The following is a 19,912-nucleotide window of genomic DNA, read 5'->3' as shown; positions in this document are numbered from 1 at the left end:
AGATTGCAACTTTGGATTGGTTTTTTGATTTGTCATCTGAAATTACTGGTGGGGTTGTGTTTATTTTCAAGAATCATTGATTTTGAGATGAAATGTAGAAAAGATTGCAACTTTGGATTGGTTTTTTTATTTGTCACCTGAAATTACTGGTGGGGTTGTGTTTATTTTCAAGAATCATTGATTTCTGCTGCTAATTTTGCAAGATTTTCTCTTTATTCAATTTTGATGTCACTTCTTAGTTTAACTAATTTTGATGAAATGAAGAAAAGATTTGAACTTTGGATTGGTTTTTTGATTTGTCATCTAAAATCACTGGTGGGGTTGTGTTTATTTTCAAGAATCATTGATTTCTGCTGCTAATTTTGCAAAATTTTCTTTTTATTCAATTTCGATGTCATTTCTTAGTTTAGCTAATTTTGATGAAATGTAGAAAAGGTTTGAACTTTGGATTGTTTTTTTTTAATTTTGTCATCTGAAATAACTGATGGGGTTGTGTTTAATTTCAAGAATCTTTGATTTTCTGCTGCTAATTCATAGACTTGTTTGCAAGATTCTATTTTTATTCAATTTTGATGCCATCTTTTAGTTTAGTTAACTTGTATGACTAAGTCTCATATGAAGTGTTTTTTCAATGACCTCTTCTATTGTTTTTGGTCTTTCTAGACTTCTAGGCATAATTAGCTCAAATAAAGTTTGGTTTTTTTAGCAGCCTAGTCATAATTTTGCTTGGTTAAAAATATATTTGATCCTATAAGAAAGTATGTAACTAAATTTGGATCCCTTATTTTAGATAATTTAATTTAATTGTATGCCCAAAATTCTGTTCCTAAAATCTTGGTCTGTTTGTTTTCTGGAACCTTTATATTGTGTGTGTGTTTTGTGGAGTAAAATCTCTCTTTTTGCATTTCCATTGTTGTTCTCTCCATGTTTTGCCTGTATGATTCTCTGATCAGAGATGTCTGATAATGGAACAGGGTTCTTTGGCCTACGTAGGTCCCGATTCATGGTTCGATTATGTCCTTATATCGGTGTCTGGTGAAGGATTCTGTTGAGGATTAAACATGGAGAATGGTCATGAATCACTCAACAATGGAAAACCAGCTGATCCTGGTCTCCAAATTATTAGGCACCCCTCTTACCAATCATCTTGTGGTAAATTATTGTTATCTTGGTTAGATATAAGAGTTTTCTATATTAGAGTCAGCAATTTTATGGTAGATGATTCCACCCCGGAATATCTTACTCTCAACCACATTCCTCTAAGTCCCGATACATTGCTTGAAGTTAATGGAACAAGATGTTCCATGTATTCAGAAGGAGCATCTTGTCTCCTTCGAAGGGATCGGGTTGATAAGAAATCCGAAGAAGCTACATTTGTGAGCACGGATAGTATAAGGTTGACAGGAAGTGTGAAATTTGAGGTTTTCAATAAAGATGATCTTGTGCTCTCGGGGTTTTTAGAGATGTTGAATAGTAATGGTTTTGTTGGGGAGTCTAAAAGCAGTAGCAGGAGATGGAACATGGATTGTGAATCGGTGATGAATGCTGGCACTGGTTTCCTGAAGGGCAAACAAATTATGGATTCTGAATCATTATCACCAACAATTGAAGTCTTTGTTACTGGTTGCTTCTCCGGGACACCTATCATCTTGACCAAGAGTTTGCAGCTCAATCATCGGAAGAAGCACAACAGGAAGGGTATGTTACACTCAATCCCGGAGCATGAAACAGATGAACAGCACAAAGATGTCTCATCTGAACTTGATCTGCAGGTATAATTGGTAGTTCAGCACCTTTTGTTGAGGTCCATTTGGTATAGTGATTTGGTTTTTCAAATTCTATAATGCATATCAAAATGCAAAAACAACTGATAGGGCACATCCAAACCGTCAACATAATTGAATAACCACTGGTACCTATAAATGTACAGACTGAATCAATTAACAAACCTCAAAATGCTTGCATATATACTTTAGCATACATTAAGGACTAGTAATTTTAGTAAATATTATGAAGATAACTGTTAGTTGTAGTGTTTAGGACAAAAATGATCACTTTTTGCATACATTAAGGATTATCTAGGGTAGTGTACATATGAAGAACCAAAATAGTCCACCCTATACCTTAAGGACCAACAACAACAACATACCCAGTGTAATCCGACAAAGTGGGGTCTAGGGAGGGTAGAGTGTACGCAGACCTTACCCCAACCTCAAAGATTGAGGGGTTGTTTCCGATAGTACCTCGGTTCAAGAAGAAAAACAGTTCAAAGCAGTCCAAGAAAAGAAGTAATGCAAGAAACAACAGATAGTAACAATTGACATCTAGCTTTATTCATGCTTCATATCTTTCTTTTTCTTTTTTTTGGATAAAGTTGTACATGCTTCGTATGATGAAACATGTTTCTGTGTTACATCATACCTAAAGGCCTGTATCTTTTAGAATCTTATCCTAATCAGTGTCATTGGTATGGGCTGAGACATACTTTCAGATGATTCTTTAATATTAAATTTATGTGTCTCCCATGCTACATTGTTCCTAAGTCTACAAGATCTTGATGTGTGGGGTCATTATCCTTTTTCTTTATTTGAAGAAATTGGAAATTATTTTTTACAAAAAGTAGCACAAAGGAGGTGCTACTATTCAGATTTTTTTTAAAAATATTCCCTAATTTGAATTGTAGGGAACTAGTAAAGCTTATTCGAATGTCTACAGTGTTCACATTTTTAAGATCATACCAAGCTGCAATAGAATACAGATTTTTCAGTTTAGTGGTAAGGATAAGACACCGTCTCCAGTTCCACAACACATGTGATGGAATAGTACTCCAGATCTTCCGATTCATTTGCTTCTGTTTCATTCGTAGCCGGTCTAACTTGTGTGAATGACCACCTGAAACAAAATTTCAAAGAAAGTGAAGGAAAAAAAATCCCATGTTAGTAGTACAATAGATATGTTTTTTTAATTATCCCATGTCTATCTGTTCCTTATAATGTTGTCTGTGCCATGCATAATATCTTGGACATCAATTATCCTATGTGATAAGATTGGAAAAGGAAACAGAAGGCCCTCCCCCAATCCTTTAGGATCCTCCTTTTTACGGATCTGAAAGAAGTGGTGGTGGTTTGTATTAAAAAGAAATATTATCATTTGCTACCTATGAATACCGGCAAACAGTTTAAAATGCTATAATGGATGAGTACTCTATGAATACTGGCGAAAATTAAAAAATGCTAGAACAGACGACTATTGCTTCCTGAAATTTTTTATGGCTTTTGCCATGAAATTTTTCAAAAGAATTTAAGAAATCCTTAGCTTTCCACTTGCTATAACAACCTTGTAGAGATTTGTTCTTTTCTTTTGTAATGTCTTACGCGTTATAGAGGACTAGTATAATGATTCTGTTGACTGTATTGTAGGCCTATTGTGCTGCTTTAGTTTTGAAGTTGAAAGTTGAAAAAGGAAAGGATGTTTATGTTTGCCTCACTTTCAGATTCTTAAGTTCCCTTTGTCAATTCTTCGTTCGATTTTCACAGATGGTTGCGGGCTTTTAGCATTTCTTAATTTCTATATTTGGAAAAGTGGATCTTTCAATCATAACTAGTCCAAGAATTTGCACAGCTTCTGAACTTCATTGTGTGTTCACAGGTTACAGAGTATAGAAAGTATGAACTAGAAAGCGAAGAAGACTACAACATGTATTGGAGACAAACGGAATATATGGATGGTGAAGATGGGGAACTATCCTGGTTCAATGCTGGGGTCCGTGTTGGTGTAGGGATCGGCCTTGGCATTTGCGTAGGAGTTGGAATAGGAGTTGGCCTGTTAGTCCGCACCTACCAGACTACTACGCGGAACTTCAGAAGGCTTGTGTGATTATGTAGCGGTAGCTGCATTTGTTTTTGCATAGACCAAACGGCTAACAACAGATATATGCTTGTCTTGAGAGTGTGAATTCTGCTCGGTAGACAGTTTCAGCGTAGCTAACCATCATACATTTTCGTGTTTAACTTACTTCCTGTTAGCTTTTCGTCTTCCCTTGCCCTATCCCCGTCCCCGTGTTAAGTCTCTTTGTACCCCCTTCTTGTTTTGGATTTAGGTGTGAAACTTCTTACTGTTGTAGATGTTCCATTCTGTTGCTGAGATGTGTCCAAGGCTACACAAATTATATAATCATTTGGTATAATTTTTGTGTTAAACTTTTTGGACTAGTAGTTCAATGTAATTTTGTTCTTTTTGTAAACTCTTCCATCTGATAAATTGATGGTTTGGTGCAAGTGCCTAGGAAGCAGTAATTATATATTGTTTGATGGTTTACATTTGACAACCAGTATTATCCAGCGCGATCCAAAAAATCTCTAAGGTCCGTTGGGGTTTAAAATTGCAAAGTGTAGGCTTTAATAAGAAAGGCGTAAATTGAGAAAAAAATAAAGTATCAATTGTTTAGTATTGACTTTTCAGGATTATGTAAATTGGCAAGGAGTCTTAATGCGCATAAAGCTAGGTGAAGCGTTCAATATGTTTTGCATCTTGCTATGTAATTCAATGGATGAATACTTATTGGCTTCTCAAATTACATTATCAAAACTTTACTGCTGCTTGAAGGCTCCCCTTTTAATATATAGCATGTCACTTTATTATTTAAGTGTATTGATTATCAAACATCCTACTTCTGCATTCCTTAAATTATTCGATCATGCAATACTTATTTAATACAAAAAAAAACACACTCAATCCTGTCGTAGTTCTCAATTATTTCATGGCTTTGCGCAACGATGGAGGAGTAATAAGAAGTAAGTCTTGAAGTAGACATTCTTTTCCTTCTTTTATCAAGGGTGTGTGCACACCTCGACTATTTCACCCAAAACGTTACTTTCTATCTTCTACCACCATAAGATATCAGATAACTCTGTCAAACAAAGGACTTAAATAGATGAAAAGCAATCACCTAGTGTTTATTGCCTAATATTTAAAATACAAATTCTTAACATCTTACATTTGTTATATCAAAGCAAAGCATCTAACAAGTTTAAGTAACTCTAGCAAAAGCATCTAAACTTTGACTGGTGGAGCAAGACACTCCGTCTTTGGAGCAACCTCAGGTGCAGAGTAGCCATTAGTTTCAGTGTGGTGTTTGTCAAAACTCCAAAACTTTGCAGCTTTCACATCATCTTGAGCCATTTGCCTTGAGAACTCTTCATGATCATATTTCAAATTTGCTTTTCCTCCTAATTCAGTTGGTAAATTATCCATGTCAAAATATGACTTCATCAATTCTACACTGTCCTTGTTCTTTGGATAAACAAATTTGACCTTCTGCATTGTTTTGGGATCCAGAAAATACTTGACTATCTGGAACAAGAAGAGAAAAAAATCAGCATTAATAAAAGGTGTAAGACGAAGGGAGAGCCTCGGAGCAATGGTGAAGTTGTCACAGTGTGACCTTAGGTCACAGATTCGAGCTGTGGAATCAGTTGCAACCGATGCACGCACCAGCATAGGTTGCCTACATGATGTATCACACACTTTGGAGAGCAGCGTGAACGCAGGATGCTTTGTGCACCAGGCTGCCTTCCCTGAAGTAACTATGGTTGGTTGATGGTTGAGTAAAATACATAGTAGAACCATATAATAGCACATGGTTCGATATGAACGTGTAAACCAACAAGTCAGTGACTGAAAAAAGAGATTAAGTGTGATTGGTATGGAGGAACACATTTTTGAAAAAATATATAAGAAAACAAGTTCCTTAAAAACGAGAAAAATGACTTCTTTGGTGTAAATAGAGAAAACAAGTTTCATAAGTGGCGTTCCATGTTGATTGTTTCCTCCCCACCCCCTAACACACTCCACCCATTCATAAGCTTTGGCCTTTAAAATAGTTAACACAATGTAATTAACAAGGGTGAGAACACTTAGATAAATGATCACAAGTTTTGCTTGGTTTTTGTTAGATCAAGTAACAGGTAAGAGGTGAAAGAAAAAGATAAGATTCAGATCAAACCTTCCAAAATGCTTCAAAAATTCGCGGAGGGTTGTACAGAAATGCTACAGCAAGTCTTTCAGGGTAGTGATTCTGCAAAATATTGACAGTCTCGCGAGCAGATTTGATAGGAACATTGTTGGTTAAAGACCATCCTGTGAAGTCTATCAACCATGACATTTGCTCTTGGTCTTGTGGAAGATTAAGAATTGCATTCTCTATCAGATACACTAAATGCCTCATCTGGTTGTCTAGTGCTGTCGTGTTCTGCAGAATGTAAGCGAAAATTATGAAAACCAATTCAAGAATTTTTTTCAGCAGTTATCGTAACACAGATTTTGAAGACTTTAGAGTAGGTATCTTATGTTACCTGCATTCCTGGTCTCAAGATAAGAACAGTCCTCCCATGACGGTCATGAAAATTTGCTCTATAAGCCTTCCCAGTCTCACCTTCAATTGCAACTTCATGCTGTCAAAGTGCAAACTATATGTTCAGCAGATGCAAACGTGCTTTTTAGGGACACAAAAATCTACAGAGGTCCTGCATATGGGAAGGCAGAACACTCGAAGATATACATATTCAGAAAACCGTCTAGTACCAACAAGATGAATTATGACAAAACGAATCGTTGGTAAATAGAAATAAAGGCGACAATCACAAATATGTTATATCTTTCATGTCTGCAGAATAACTACAAACGGTTTGTCATGCAGTACTTCTTTTTTCCAATTCATAATTGTATGAATCCTCACTGTCCATGTCGCTCTATGTAAGGCCGTCTAATTCTAATTGTGTACAAAAAATAGTTTCTCTATCAACTTTCTTTTAGCTACCCGCCCAAAATTCCTATTGCACTTATATACAAATCTATAGGTAGTTCATCTCTTGGGGTACTAACTAACAGCTGAGTCCTCTCCGAACAACAGGAGATAGTTTCCCATCATACCGCTCACTAACTTCACTTGCCTCTATGGGAAGCTCACTCCGGGCAGGTTGGGATCACTTACAATACATGGACTCTAGAAGGAAAGGGGTGGGTTAGGAGCATTTTCAATATGATTCTTTTCCTGTATTTGTTCGATGAAAAATATGAGTCTGTTAGCATATAAATTTGTGAAAGCATAAACACTCCTACCAAATATCGGACCTAAAGTAAACATACTGATGATTTAGCAACATGTTACATGTCAACAAGAAGATAACCACACCATACAAAATCGTCTCTTTTCTTACCCAGCGGATCTCTTCAGGCTTAAAAGTTGACCTCCATTTTAAGGTCTCTTCCAACATCTTCTTTGATTTCTCAACATTCCAATTCCGCGCTTCCAAATATCTCCTTAAACATGCATCATTGCAGTACTGTAAATCGCGTCCTGACAGTGGCGCGCCCAAGGAAGTCCTAAGCTCCTTAACCTGCAATAAAAGTAACAGCCTCTCACTTCATAGATATGATAAAACACACGATTTGATCGTGAATACATCCACAGTCCCTCAGAAGTATCAAGAGTTATGCATCTTTATAATTTCAACGATTATATTCAAGTTTTTATAGACTCAGAGAACCTAATATGATCTATTTGAGCTGTGAAAGAGAGAATTTACTGAAGGTCCTGTTCACGTGTGTCATCTCATCTAAAAGCTCAAGTTGTATAAAAATATAAACTTTTCAACGATTGATTACCTTATGTGGTTGATCCTCACCCTCCTGTTCACTATGGGGATGGCTCTTGCGACGAAACATGATAAATGTTACTGCAATGAAGCAAAACCAATATAAACAAAGTGAGGCCTTTCAGCAATCGACTAATATAAGATCGAAGTTCCCATGAATCAACAAATACATTTTCATATCTAAAACTCCTTACAAATGATCAAAAGGAACAGATTTTACTTGGAAGTATATACAGAAACACAGAGCAATTAGAACTTACTTCTATTTGACAGTCACAAGATTTCCTATCGATCTCCAAATACATTTTGTAAACAAAATTCCATACAAATGATGATTTCAATTACCATGACATAAGTAGGGTCAAAAGAATTGCATTTCATTTTTCAAGCATATTCATCACTGAGTGAATCTATTTCATTCTGTTCGATACAAAATGTAAAACGAATCACACTACTGTATGATTCGAACCTATGATATCAACTTTCCTGTCTTAGCAGTCTCAAATAAGGCGTGCACGCTTGTATCTTTAGTAGATGATTGATTCACTACCTAAGTGAAGAAAAGGCTAGATTAATCAAAGAGAGTACTACAAGTCCGCATTTTTCTAGACAGAAAATCGCAGGAATCTGAAACTACTTTCGATTACAAAATTGTTGCAACATAAATGCCTAGCTTCCCTCTTTACCAGCACAATTAAATGGTACACAAACACAAGAGGATTCAGGATTAAAAATCTATAGATTCAATCTTTAACATTCTTAGCCCTAAACCCCTAATTTTCAAAACTATGAATTCAGATATACTATTTGTTGCAATTTTGGTCAATTTTTTCACATAAATTTAAACAATTCATAGAAAGTACTGGACTCAGATGAACCCGATGCTACAACAAAGGTTTTTTTGTGTGTTTCACACCATGATCCACCTACAACAGAGTGGTAAATTTGTGAAAGAGACTACCTTTTTGGATGATAAAAAAGATCCAAACTTTGTCACAACAAAACTAACAGGCTCCAGATTACAACAACAACAACATACCTAGGGTAATCCCAGGGTCTACGGAGGGTAGGATGCGTCAGACTTTATCCCTATGTTTCTAGGGTAAAAAAAGTTATTTCTGATACACCCTCGGTTCAAAAGGAAAGTTAGTGAAATAAGACAGCGAGGAAAAAAAAAGGCAACAAAATAAACAAGATACAAAGCAAATGTACCAACAGACAGTAATCCGTCCAGATTATCATAGTTATTATATATCAAAATCAAGATCACTAACGTATAATATACACAAATTACAATAATCAAATGCAGATTCAAGATTTTAAGTCAATAAATACAAAACCAACTACAACAATCACAATATATATATATAAAAAAAAATTCGAATCGAAGATAATGAGTATTAATTAATTCATGATCATACCTTAGGTTAGAAATTTGAGTTGCCCTAATCAAGAATATAACATATAATATATCAGTGTATATGCATATAATATGATATGATCAGTGTGTGTTTGTGTGTGAAAAAGGACAATGAGATGTTACAATTATTTACATTAAACAAAAAAAAGTCTTCCACTATGAACATATGGTTATTCTACTCTTTCCGATCCTGGGATAGTGGGGGATATAATATAGTGTAAATCACAGTCTGCCACGTGGCATTTAGATTTATCTAATATGAGAGTTTTAAGGAAAGCTTTCATCTTTGAATTTTGATTATGATTCAAATATGTTTAATATTTGATTAATTAAATCTGTGTTTTTGAATATATTTGTAAGAAATATACTCCCTCCGTCCACTTTTAATTGTTATTTGAAAGTTAATTTGACTAATTTTCAAAGTTAAATTAGATTACATTAATTTGATATTTTAAACAAAGAATTTAGATATTCAAAACCTATACGAAATTCCCAAGCCTTATTTTAAGACCCGCCCAAATTTCCCGATTTTTCGTGTGTGTATAGCCCATGGATCTGGCGCCCGGAGCACCCAAATTTTTTTCCCAAAAAACATTATGAGGACCTCCATAATGAGTTGGGGATCTTTCACGTATACTCACACCAATTTTTAACGTTCATTTCTGCATTTACAAGCCCTTTTTGATGAATTGCTCAAATTTCTCAATTTTTCGTGTGTATTAGCCCATGGATCTGGCGCCCGGACAAACCAAAAAAAAATTCTCGAAAAATTTTATGAGGACCTCCGTAATGAATTAGAAAACTTTCACGTATATTCACACCATTTTTTAAACTCTCATTTCCGCATTTACATGCCCTTTTTGACGAATCGCCCAAATTTCTCGATTTTTCGTGTGTATTAGCCCATGGGTATGGCGCCCGAATAACCCAAATTATTTTTCACAAAAAACTTTATGAGGACATCCATAATGAGTTGGGGAACCTTCACGTATACTCACAACATTTATTTAGCGCCCATTTTCGCATTTACAAAGCTTTTTTAAGAATCGCCCAAATTTCTCAATTTTTCATGTATATTAACTCATTGATTTGGCGCCCGAGCACCCAAAAATAAATTCTCAAAAAACTTTATGAGGACCTCCGTAATGAGTTGGGGAATTTTCACGTATACTCAAACCATTTTTTTAACGCTCATTTCCGCATTTACAAGTCATTTTTGACGAATCACCCAAATTTCTTGATTTTTCATGTGTATTATTAGCACATGGATCGGGTGCCCAGAGCACCCAAAAAATATTTCTAAAAAATTTTTATGAGGACCTTCGTAATGAGTTGGGGAACCTTCACGTAAACTGACATCATTTTTTAACGTCCATTTTCGCATTTACAATCCCTTTTTTAGAACCGCCCAAATTTACCGATTTTTCGTGTGTATTAGCTTATGGATCTGGCGCCCGGAGCACCCACAAAAAATTTCTCAAATACCTTATGAGTACCTCTGTAATGAGTTGGGGAACATTCACGTATACTCACACCATTTTTTTACGTCCGTTTCCGCATTTACAATCCCTTTTTGACGAATCGCCCAAATTCACCAATTTTTCGTGTGTAAGCTCATGGAGCACCCAAAAAAAATTTCTCAAAAAACTTTATGAGGACCTCCATAATGAGTTGGGGAACCTTCACATTTTTTAACCCCCATTTTTGCATTTACTAGCTCTTTTTTAAGAACCGCCCAAATTTTTCAATTTTTCGTGTGTATTAGCCTAATGAATTTGGCGCTCGGAGCACCCAAATTTTTTTGAGGACCTCCGTAATGAGTCTGGAACCTTCATGTATACTCACACCATTTTTTTAACGCACATTTCTACATATACAAGCCCTTTTTGACGAATTTTTCGTGCAATACCCATGGATCTGGCTCCCAGAGCACCCAAAAATTTTTTCTCAAAAAACTTTATGAGGACCTATGAAATGAGTTGGGGAACCTTCACGTCTACTCACACCATTTTTTTAACGCTCATTTTCGCATTTACGATCCCTTTTTGACGAGTTTCCCCTGATTTTTCGTGTGTATCAATGTGATGAAAAAATACATCGTAAAATGTTAGTCAAAGTTTTTATAGTTTGACTCTAAAAAAAGAACTATGACAATTAAAGGTGGACGGAGATAGTATGATATTTAGATTATTTTTAGAAGTATTTATTCTTAAGTATATATGAGGTAATAGGTTTAACATAATATATCAGTAATTAAACGTTGAAACAGTTAATAATTCTGAATGTTTGTGAATATACATGAGCAAGAGTAAAATTATTATGAATATTTTCAAGTAATTAAAGGGAAAAAAAAGAGATATAATGCAAATTTAGCTATATGTTTGAATGGCCTTAAATCCATATATTGTTCTAGAACAAGGAAAATGGAAAAAAAAATTAGGATTAGTAATGAATTTGGACCAAATTTCCCAAAAGAAAGTCGACATCCAAGAAAAAACCTAATAAGAAGAGTTGGAAATGTAATGAAAAAGTTTTTCTTCCTATCTCCATCAATTTCCATTTTCCAGTATTTGAAGTCAATACACACTATTTGTTTGTGCTCTACCTTTCTAGAAACAAGAAATTAGTCTAAGTTTGAGCAGTAATTCCTCCGTCTCATTTTGACTATCGACTTAACTTTAAAATATGAAATTGAGGATCAAAAGTAGCGTCAAAAGTACCATAAAGGGTTAATCTGATACCCTTTCATTGAAAAAATTACGCTAGATATGTATATATGTAAGGTCAAAAAAAGAATTATGTATATATAATACATGTTAAACCTCGTAGTTTCTTCTATGTTTACCTCTTTATATTTTTAACTCCTTAATAAAATTTACGGTTCCATCACACTCTAGTGGGCCTCGAGAGAGGGGAGAGGAGACAGAGGGGAAGAACCCAGGATAGAGGATGGTGGTAGGTTGGGCTAATAGGATGGCGTATTAGATTATAGGAAGGAGACAATTGATAAATCACTTGTGAAATTTGTTTTCTCTACTTTTGCTTAGATAATCATCTTTGGTGATTTTCAAAGAATATCTTGTGCAAGAAAAGATACTTCTAAAAATATTTCAACTAACCTAACATGAAAATATTAAAAGAAGAATATTCAAAAATATTTCCCTTTCATACTAAATACATTCTTAGAGTGTAAAATAAGGTTAAAGTAAGTTGGACAAATTTAAAAATCACACAAAATATTTATACTAAACCAATGAGTGTTGCCTTGAAATAAAATAAAAGGCACATTGGAGCTACTTCTACATAAGTACTTAATTGTTTAATGTTATTAAGAAAGGAAATTATTGTCACACGACAAAATTCATCATGAATTGAACATTCAGTACCGACTGTTTGAGTTGTAAAAGGGACGCTTGCTCAATATTATTTATATAAGAGAAAAGACTTTGATATATGTATCAATTTTGTCATTTAGAGCTGATATACTCCTTGTTATGAAAGTGGCTCATATATATCCTTACCATTATACAAATGGCCGGCATATACTTTTACCGTTACAAAAGAAGCTCACATATACCCTTCATCTAACGAAAGTGAAAAATTAGTTTTAAATTTATTTTTTTGACTTTAATTTTGTTTTATAAATCGTGTAGGGTATATATATGAATATTGAATAATATGATTCTTCTAGCTAGGGGTGTGCACTATTCGGATTAAACCGAATAACCAAATCAAATCGAATTTTTATTTGGATTGATTTTATGATTTTTCGGATTGGTTTTGGATTAGTAAATTACTTTGTTTGGTTTTTTGGTTTCCTTTCGGATTTTAAAAAAAAAAAACGAAAACCAAAAAAAATCGAATTATATATATATATATATATATACTAGATAATCTTTGCCCATGCGCAGCATGGGCCCAACAATCGGCAATTAATTAAATTATATGTCGTTTGTAACAAAAGATTATAACACATCTTTTTGCTTTCTGATAGTCTCCCTTTATATTAGTAAAGTAAAGATAAGACAAGCCTTCAATGCCACAAAGTTAATCTAACCGAGATCTGAACATATGCGCAAATTAATCTAAGGTTTACATATATAAGTCTTGTATGATCTATTCTAACAGCATATGCATTTGCTACTGCTATATCAGTGTAGGTGATCAACTATTTAGTTTTAAACAGAAAACTATCAAGCCTGTTTCCACTTTGTTGTATTGTAGATGGAGACAATATGATCAGCACAACTGAAACACTGAGGATCGTTTGGTTGGAAACAAGTTATCCCAATATTAGTTATCCCGGGATTAGCTATCCTGGGATAACTTATCCCACCATGTATATGGGATAACTTATCCCATCACTATGATATAAATGATGGAATAAGTTACCCCAAACATAGCAACCAAACAAGATACAAATTTTTTATCCCATCACTATTTATTTTTATCCCTCACACCAAACGACCCCGAACCCGAAGGTGAAACAAAACACAGAGAAAAATATTGACTGTAATAAGAAGATTATATAAGTCGAATAAGAAAGACAGCATCATATAACTTTGATAAAAACATCAAAGAGGAGTTACTCTGAAAATCTGCCATCACCTGAGAAGACGAAAGAAATTAAAGAAAAAATTTCTTAATAAAAAATGAAAAAACTTTAAGTTTATATGGTGGACAGAATTACCTGGAACTTGTGTATTGGAGGAGGTGATAAGTATCTCATGGAATTAATGGATAAAAAAAATAGCTTTGATGTGAAACCACAAACAATAGTTCCCTTTCCATAAAGGTAAGACTTTGACAACTTCCAATACTATATTAGAAGCAACTCATTGATTCTATTAAATACAATCACAACAGTGTAATAACATAGCTACTTATGATCTTGCACATGATAACTAAAAGCAGAAGTCATAAACATTACACACACGGAACAAAATTTAGGCAAAATTAATGACGAAATGGGAATTACTTGAAGCATAGTTATTGATTGTCCTATCTAGATATATTTTTATTTAGTTGTTAGAAGTCGGTTAGGCACGTGTAGTTAGTTTCCAGCTGTGTATAAGCCTATATACTCTACAGTGTGTATCTTTGTAACACAATTCATTCTTTTAGTAATAAAAAGTTTCAGTTTCCTCTCATTGCTTAGCTCTCTCAAATAGCTAACAATGGTGTTTGAGAACTGTTTACATACAGAATTCATCAATTGATATCTAACATTTTAGATAGCTCAACTGAGAAAATTGAAAAAAAAAAGGCTGAAAAAGATTAACAAAAGAAAGGAATTCAATGTTGAAGAAAGAACAAGCATGAGTCTAAGTATGAACTTGATAAGTTTGAAAGAGAACAGAAAGAAAATGATAGCGATAAAAACTTACCGGAAACTTTAACAGAAGAGGACCAAAGTAAGCAATCCTATTCTAAGTTGGAACAGAAGATGTCTTTCTATTTATTTTGTTGGAACAGAGGAGACCCGATTCTTCTAGAAGTATATTAGAAAAGTAAGAAAGTTTTTTTTCTCAAGCAAAATGACTCTTTTGCCCTTGGTCGTCCTAGTTGGCTTCACTCTTCTATATAATAGTAATATAGTGTTTAGGCTTAAAATTAAGTTGGAGTTAAACACTTTTGTCCCTTTTTGGTTATTGCCATGATGATTACGTTTATATTTTATGTTTGATTTACATCTATAATAGGTATACTTATAGGTATTGTGTTTTAAGTTTTACTTTGATTTATATTAGAAAGTATATTTAAGGGATTAAATATTATTACTTTGGTTATATATGTTATTAATTATTGACATAATCGAATAACTAAACCGAAAAAAACCGAACCGAATAGAGAAACACCAAACCAAACCAAATTTATTTTGGATCAGATTGGGTTACAGTTTTACAAAACCAAAAACCAAAAATCAAAAATCCAAACCAAATAGTGTAAAACCAAACGAAAAAACAACTGCACGCCCCTACTTCTAGCAAAGGTTCAAGGTATATTTTGATCTTTTTCATACAAAAAAATAATTTTTAACTTCTTTGATTACCATTATTAGAGTTTTTTTTCTTTCTTTTTTTCCTTTCATTATTTAGTGTAAAGAAAAAATTTAAAACTAATTTTTTGCAGCTATATTGTAATTTAGTTTTTGTATTTGTAAAAAATAAATAAAAAATAAAACATCTATAATAAGATTTACAAGAAATTAGTGAAACATAAATAAATTTGAACATCAATATAATAAACTTAAATTAGTCATAGATGCAAAATAGTCAAAAAAAAAAAAAAACCGTGTAATGAGGATCAAATATAACCATATGAATTTAATTAATATATTAAACTATAATTAATTTTTTCATTTCCGAGAATATGTGAGTTATTTCTATAACAACAAAAAAATATTTATGAGTAACTTTCATAACAAGAGTAAATCAGCTCTAAATAACAAAATTGAGAGATAATATAGACCCTTTTCCCCTTATATAATAAGAATAAGAAATCTATAAGCAAAAATAAAAAACAAAAATCTTTATTTTTTGAAAAATTCTTCATTGAGCTAGTCGACTTTCATGCGTAAATTCCCAGAGGGAGTAAATAATGATTATGCAGTAATTCAATCATATTTGTTAAGAAATAATATTAAATTTCAGACAACTTTAACATCAACACAAATAAATAGAAGACAAGAGTAGCTTAATCAAAACTTCAAGATGCTAAATAGTTAACAGGATCCAGGTGGATTCGAACCACCGCCCTCTCAATTGCATACGCATTGAGCGCTCCTCCAGTGGCCGAGCTCTTGGATCCATCCATCCAGTAATAAATATTTCAACCCAGTTCTAATCACCATCGTTAATAATTTTTTAAAATAGAGTGAACGCATAAAAAATTGTACACAAAATATAAAAAATTGTACCACTAAAATATACCGTGTGCTTTAAATCCTCATCAACAACGATACAAAGATAATCCTAATAATTCCCATTTAAAAATTGTGAGACATTACCTAACTATAATCAAGGCTGCCTAGTATAATAGGTTACCTAGTGACTATGTTCTGTATATATTAGGTATCTCCAATATTAGGAGGAACACTTCTGAAAAGAAATTTGGGTAAAATGAGATTCTCCTACAATTGAACAGTAAAATTCACAAAAATCATACAATTTAAATGATTTTTAGTTAGAATTCTTATGTGGCAAGTCAATGCTTTTGTTTGACCTTTCGGGTGTATGTAGCAAGTGAATGTTCATAAACGGTGAGTTAAAAGTATAAAATATAGAAAAATAAGCGTGTTATACTATAAAGCTATCTTAACCACATGACAACAAAAAGAAAAACAAAAAGCTGAAACCTTATATGATGGGTTTATAATTTAAATGTCCAAGGGAAAAATGATATTTCCCCTTTTAGATCAAGAAAAAATGTGACTAACAGCGAATTAATTAGTGACACAACTGAATAATAAGCATAATAACCTACAAGTGAACATTAGAGAACACATTACCTCAACAGACGATCCAGTAATCAAATATATCAGATGACAATATTTCCTTGTGGTAAATCTTCAGTGAAGAGAAATCTTAACTTGCACAATATACATAGCACAAGATGGTAAATAACCCCACTATTCTGCCTACACAACAGCAACTTCTCAAATAAGGCATAATAATTAGTTGCAACCATACTCCATCACAGACCGCCTGCTTCAAAAATGTACACATAACTCAAACAAATAGATCAAGGACAAGAATAAAATGGTAAACTCCCCCCTTCTGCAGGAAGGACTGATCTTACTTTCTCTGAGAAACAGCATAGAAAATGTATACAGCTTTGGATGACAGTACCAAGATTCACTTAGGAACTGAAAATCACAGCCTCAGCAACTCAGCCAAGGAACACACATAGCTGTCAAGCCATGTTTCCAATAGTCATCCTAACACACTTGCAAGATGCTAGCTAATCCAACAGACATCCAAACAGAACAAATTGGCTGACAATTGGGTTTGCTCACTGTGTATTCCAAGTGAAGATGTGGTCCAGGTAAAGAGTTGATAGTTTTACATAATATTTGATTTCAGCAGTAGTATGATAGCATAGCAAACAGGAAATTCCAAGTGAGTGTGATCTAGTAAAAGGGTCCAAAAGTACAACATAATAATCGATTTCAGCATGGAGCAGATCCATTGCAGTATAACACAGCAACATCCAGGTCAATCAATGATTTCACTTGAGGCAAAAAGCTTAAACTCTCCAGCATGCAGAGAGAACCAACCAGCTGAGGAACAACCATCGTACAAAAGTATCTCAAGCGCCATGAACTTACTGAACCATACCACAATATACATTCACCCTCTAGGATTACAGAATGAGCTCAACAAGAGACTCCATTGAAATCCACTATTATAAATTATTACATCAACAAGAAAAAAACGTGAAGATAGTTCCACTGCCTTTAAATAATTACGATGTATTGAAATTTTTGCACTGATGATAAATAAATAACAGGCAATCATGTACACAGATTTCTTTTGCAATAGTGACAGATATTGATTAAACTACTGTTAATTTAACAGACTGAACAAAGATATTGAAAATGGATGATTCATCAAGTTATAATCTAGACTCATTTGATAGACCAATTGATCAGTGGCACGCTTAAACGATCATAAAAGGGTAATCAGTATCTCAAACCCGAATTTTCAGATCGTCAAAATTGCAAAACCTCATTTGGAAAACTAGTTTACTCATTCCAGATGTAATTATGATACAGATGTTAGTTAATAATTATTCGCAAACAGAGAAATTATCTTATATTTTTGTGAAGTAGGTAGACTTAAATTAAACTGTTCAATTATTCAAAATAAATCATTTTGCTATTTCTTTTGATAAATAAATCAATAGTTAGAAGTAGACTGAATTAACTCAATTGAGGTTAACAATTTTGCTATTTCTTTTGATAAATAAATCAATAGTTAGAAGTAGACTGAATTAACTCTTATGAGGTTAACAATATTACTACCTGTACTCAGAGACAATTAAAAATTTTACGGACTATTGGCAAGGCTTATTTACTAATGGAGAGAACATAAGCTATTAAAGTTAATGTCAAAGTTAGTGAAAGGAATTCATAAGTGTACCTTTGGTAGGAGTGTGGAGCTGAATAATCCTAGAATACGCCTGTCCATTGTTGTATTAAGAGTGCATGATATACCTATCCCTTGAAAAGGTAGAGCGCTGCTATAACTTGACAGATAACCAAACCATCGTTCGGGGACATTAACGCCAAATTTGATGAGACGTTTATCTGAGTAGATGTTGCAGACAATTCTAGAAAACAGAGAAGGGAGGCCAAAGACAAGACACAGAGAGGAGAGTCGGGCTAAAAATCCCGTACCATCTCCCCTCCAAACACAAAAATCGCATCTTTATTAGGTTTTGTGACCTGCCATGCGAGCGCACCCGGCATGGCAAAGGCCGGTAAACAACAATAAAGAACCTCACATATCCTCTCTTTTCTCTACGATCTCATTATTTCCTCATACATATGCATGCATATCAGTAAAACTAATGCAAATTTTAATAATTAAGCTGAGAATAGACAACAAATTTAACTATGATAACCTTATCTAACAACCTCAAGCTTGCCGATTACCATCCCTCGAGATCTAGCATAAATAGAACACCAGTGATATCCAATCGCACCGAGCTCTACAGAGATACAGTAAAATCACCCGATTGAAACGATGATAACCTGCAGCAACCAGAAACACACAACAGATGTCAATCAACATAATTAGATCCAAAATTCTAGATAAATACAGATACAAGAAGCATAGCAGCTCACCGACAAAACTATATCCGCGAACAACGAAGCCTCCACCAATTGAAGGTCAAAAAATCATCTCAGATCACCGAGAACTCTCCTTGAAAAGGCCATACATCTCTCAATCTCGTAACAAATCCATCAGATCTATCCAATCTTCATCTAGCCGATAGCATCGTCCATGGTCCGAGCAATATTCATACCGACAAAACTCAGAAATGATAGATCGGCAAACGATCTAAACAAATCTGAATTCATAACCATTTCGCAGGGAATCGATGTCCGATACAAGTCGAAACCATACTCGAACTGTAGATCGGCGAACGATCTACATGGATCTGCGTACCGATTCAGAAGCAGAAAAATGACGATGAGTAGATCTGGAGATGAAAGATGTTCCGGGAAGAGGAGAGAAGATGATACTGGAATGCGAGTTGATGAAGAAATGATGCGTTCTTTTATAACGGGGCTAGGATGATCGGACGGATGAGATTGAATGAACTGATGGATGATGAACGGTTGAGATGCGTTGACTGTGTCGTAGTGCTAAAGGCAGGCGATGAGTAAATTACGGAAATATCTATGTGGCTGTTGATAGCTGGTTTTTGACTAGGACAGATAATCTTTGTAACGTGTTAAACGACACGCTTATTTGTTTTTTCCGTGTTCGATATCTATATTAAAGTCTAATTAAATTAAATTTTGCATCAAAAAATCTCGAGTCAAAGAGTAAAATACTCCAAATAAAAGTAACTCACTCAAGGAAATTCGAATCCCAAATCTCAAATTAGAGATAAAAAATAGAGAAAATTAATCGGTTAAACAAACATATACTATTTAAATCAACTAACATAGCTATAGTTTCCATTAATTACCACTCACGACTTAATTTTAGTTATAATTATGTGTGTCTCTCTCCTCTCTTGTACATATACAAATACAGATTGATATGGTTGTATACAATTTATTCATTGATTTAAATTGTATTTCGTTAGTACTATTGTATTC

General features: G+C 33.9%; 2 protein-coding genes and 1 long non-coding RNA gene across 3 annotated transcripts; 1 reads left to right on the top strand and 2 right to left on the bottom strand.

The window, feature by feature from the left end:
- The first annotated feature begins 689 nt into the window (after positions 1-689).
- LOC125820100 (uncharacterized protein At1g01500-like) lies at positions 690-4,293 on the top strand. Its single transcript, XM_049499519.1, has 2 exons — positions 690-1,772; positions 3,649-4,293. The coding sequence occupies exons 1-2, from the start codon at positions 1,062-1,064 to the stop codon at positions 3,874-3,876; spliced, it is 939 nt and encodes a 312-aa protein (XP_049355476.1). The 5' UTR covers positions 690-1,061; the 3' UTR covers positions 3,877-4,293.
- A 594-nt stretch (positions 4,294-4,887) lies between these two features.
- LOC125820101 (uncharacterized) lies at positions 4,888-7,834 on the bottom strand. Its single transcript, XM_049499520.1, has 5 exons — positions 7,666-7,834; positions 7,218-7,397; positions 6,354-6,452; positions 6,005-6,250; positions 4,888-5,352 (listed from the first exon to the last, which is right to left on the bottom strand). Exons 1-5 carry the CDS (start codon positions 7,723-7,725, stop codon positions 5,053-5,055), a joined length of 885 nt encoding a protein of 294 aa, XP_049355477.1. The 5' UTR covers positions 7,726-7,834; the 3' UTR covers positions 4,888-5,052.
- A 10,304-nt stretch (positions 7,835-18,138) lies between these two features.
- Positions 18,139-19,327, bottom strand: LOC125819951 (uncharacterized). Its single transcript, XR_007442502.1, has 2 exons — positions 18,926-19,327; positions 18,139-18,832 (listed from the first exon to the last, which is right to left on the bottom strand). It is a non-coding gene; the product is annotated as an uncharacterized LOC125819951 (long non-coding RNA).
- Positions 19,328-19,912: the final 585 nt, after the last annotated feature.

This window comes from Solanum verrucosum, unplaced genomic scaffold (assembly GCF_900185275.1).
Source record: "Solanum verrucosum unplaced genomic scaffold, falcon-dt-bn FXZP01000229.1, whole genome shotgun sequence".
Taxonomy (NCBI): domain Eukaryota; kingdom Viridiplantae; phylum Streptophyta; class Magnoliopsida; order Solanales; family Solanaceae; genus Solanum; species Solanum verrucosum.
Note: the sequence above shows the minus strand (reverse complement) of the source record. Positions and strands in the feature narration are given on the sequence as shown.

Excerpts from the sequence above, each read along its gene's own strand:
- LOC125820100 (XM_049499519.1), top strand. The coding sequence starts at position 1,062 with ATGGAGAATGGTCATGAATCACTCAACAATGGAAAACCAGCTGATCCT. Across the intron at positions 1,773-3,648 it reads CATCTGAACTTGATCTGCAG|GTTACAGAGTATAGAAAGTA; the intron begins GTATAATTGGTA and ends GTGTGTTCACAG.
- LOC125820101 (XM_049499520.1), bottom strand. The coding sequence starts at position 7,725 with ATGTTTCGTCGCAAGAGCCATCCCCATAGTGAACAGGAGGGTGAGGAT. Across the intron at positions 6,453-7,217 it reads AGCCTGAAGAGATCCGCTGG|CATGAAGTTGCAATTGAAGG; the intron begins GTAAGAAAAGAG and ends GCACTTTGACAG. Across the intron at positions 5,353-6,004 it reads TTTTTGAAGCATTTTGGAAG|ATAGTCAAGTATTTTCTGGA; the intron begins GTTTGATCTGAA and ends TTCTTGTTCCAG.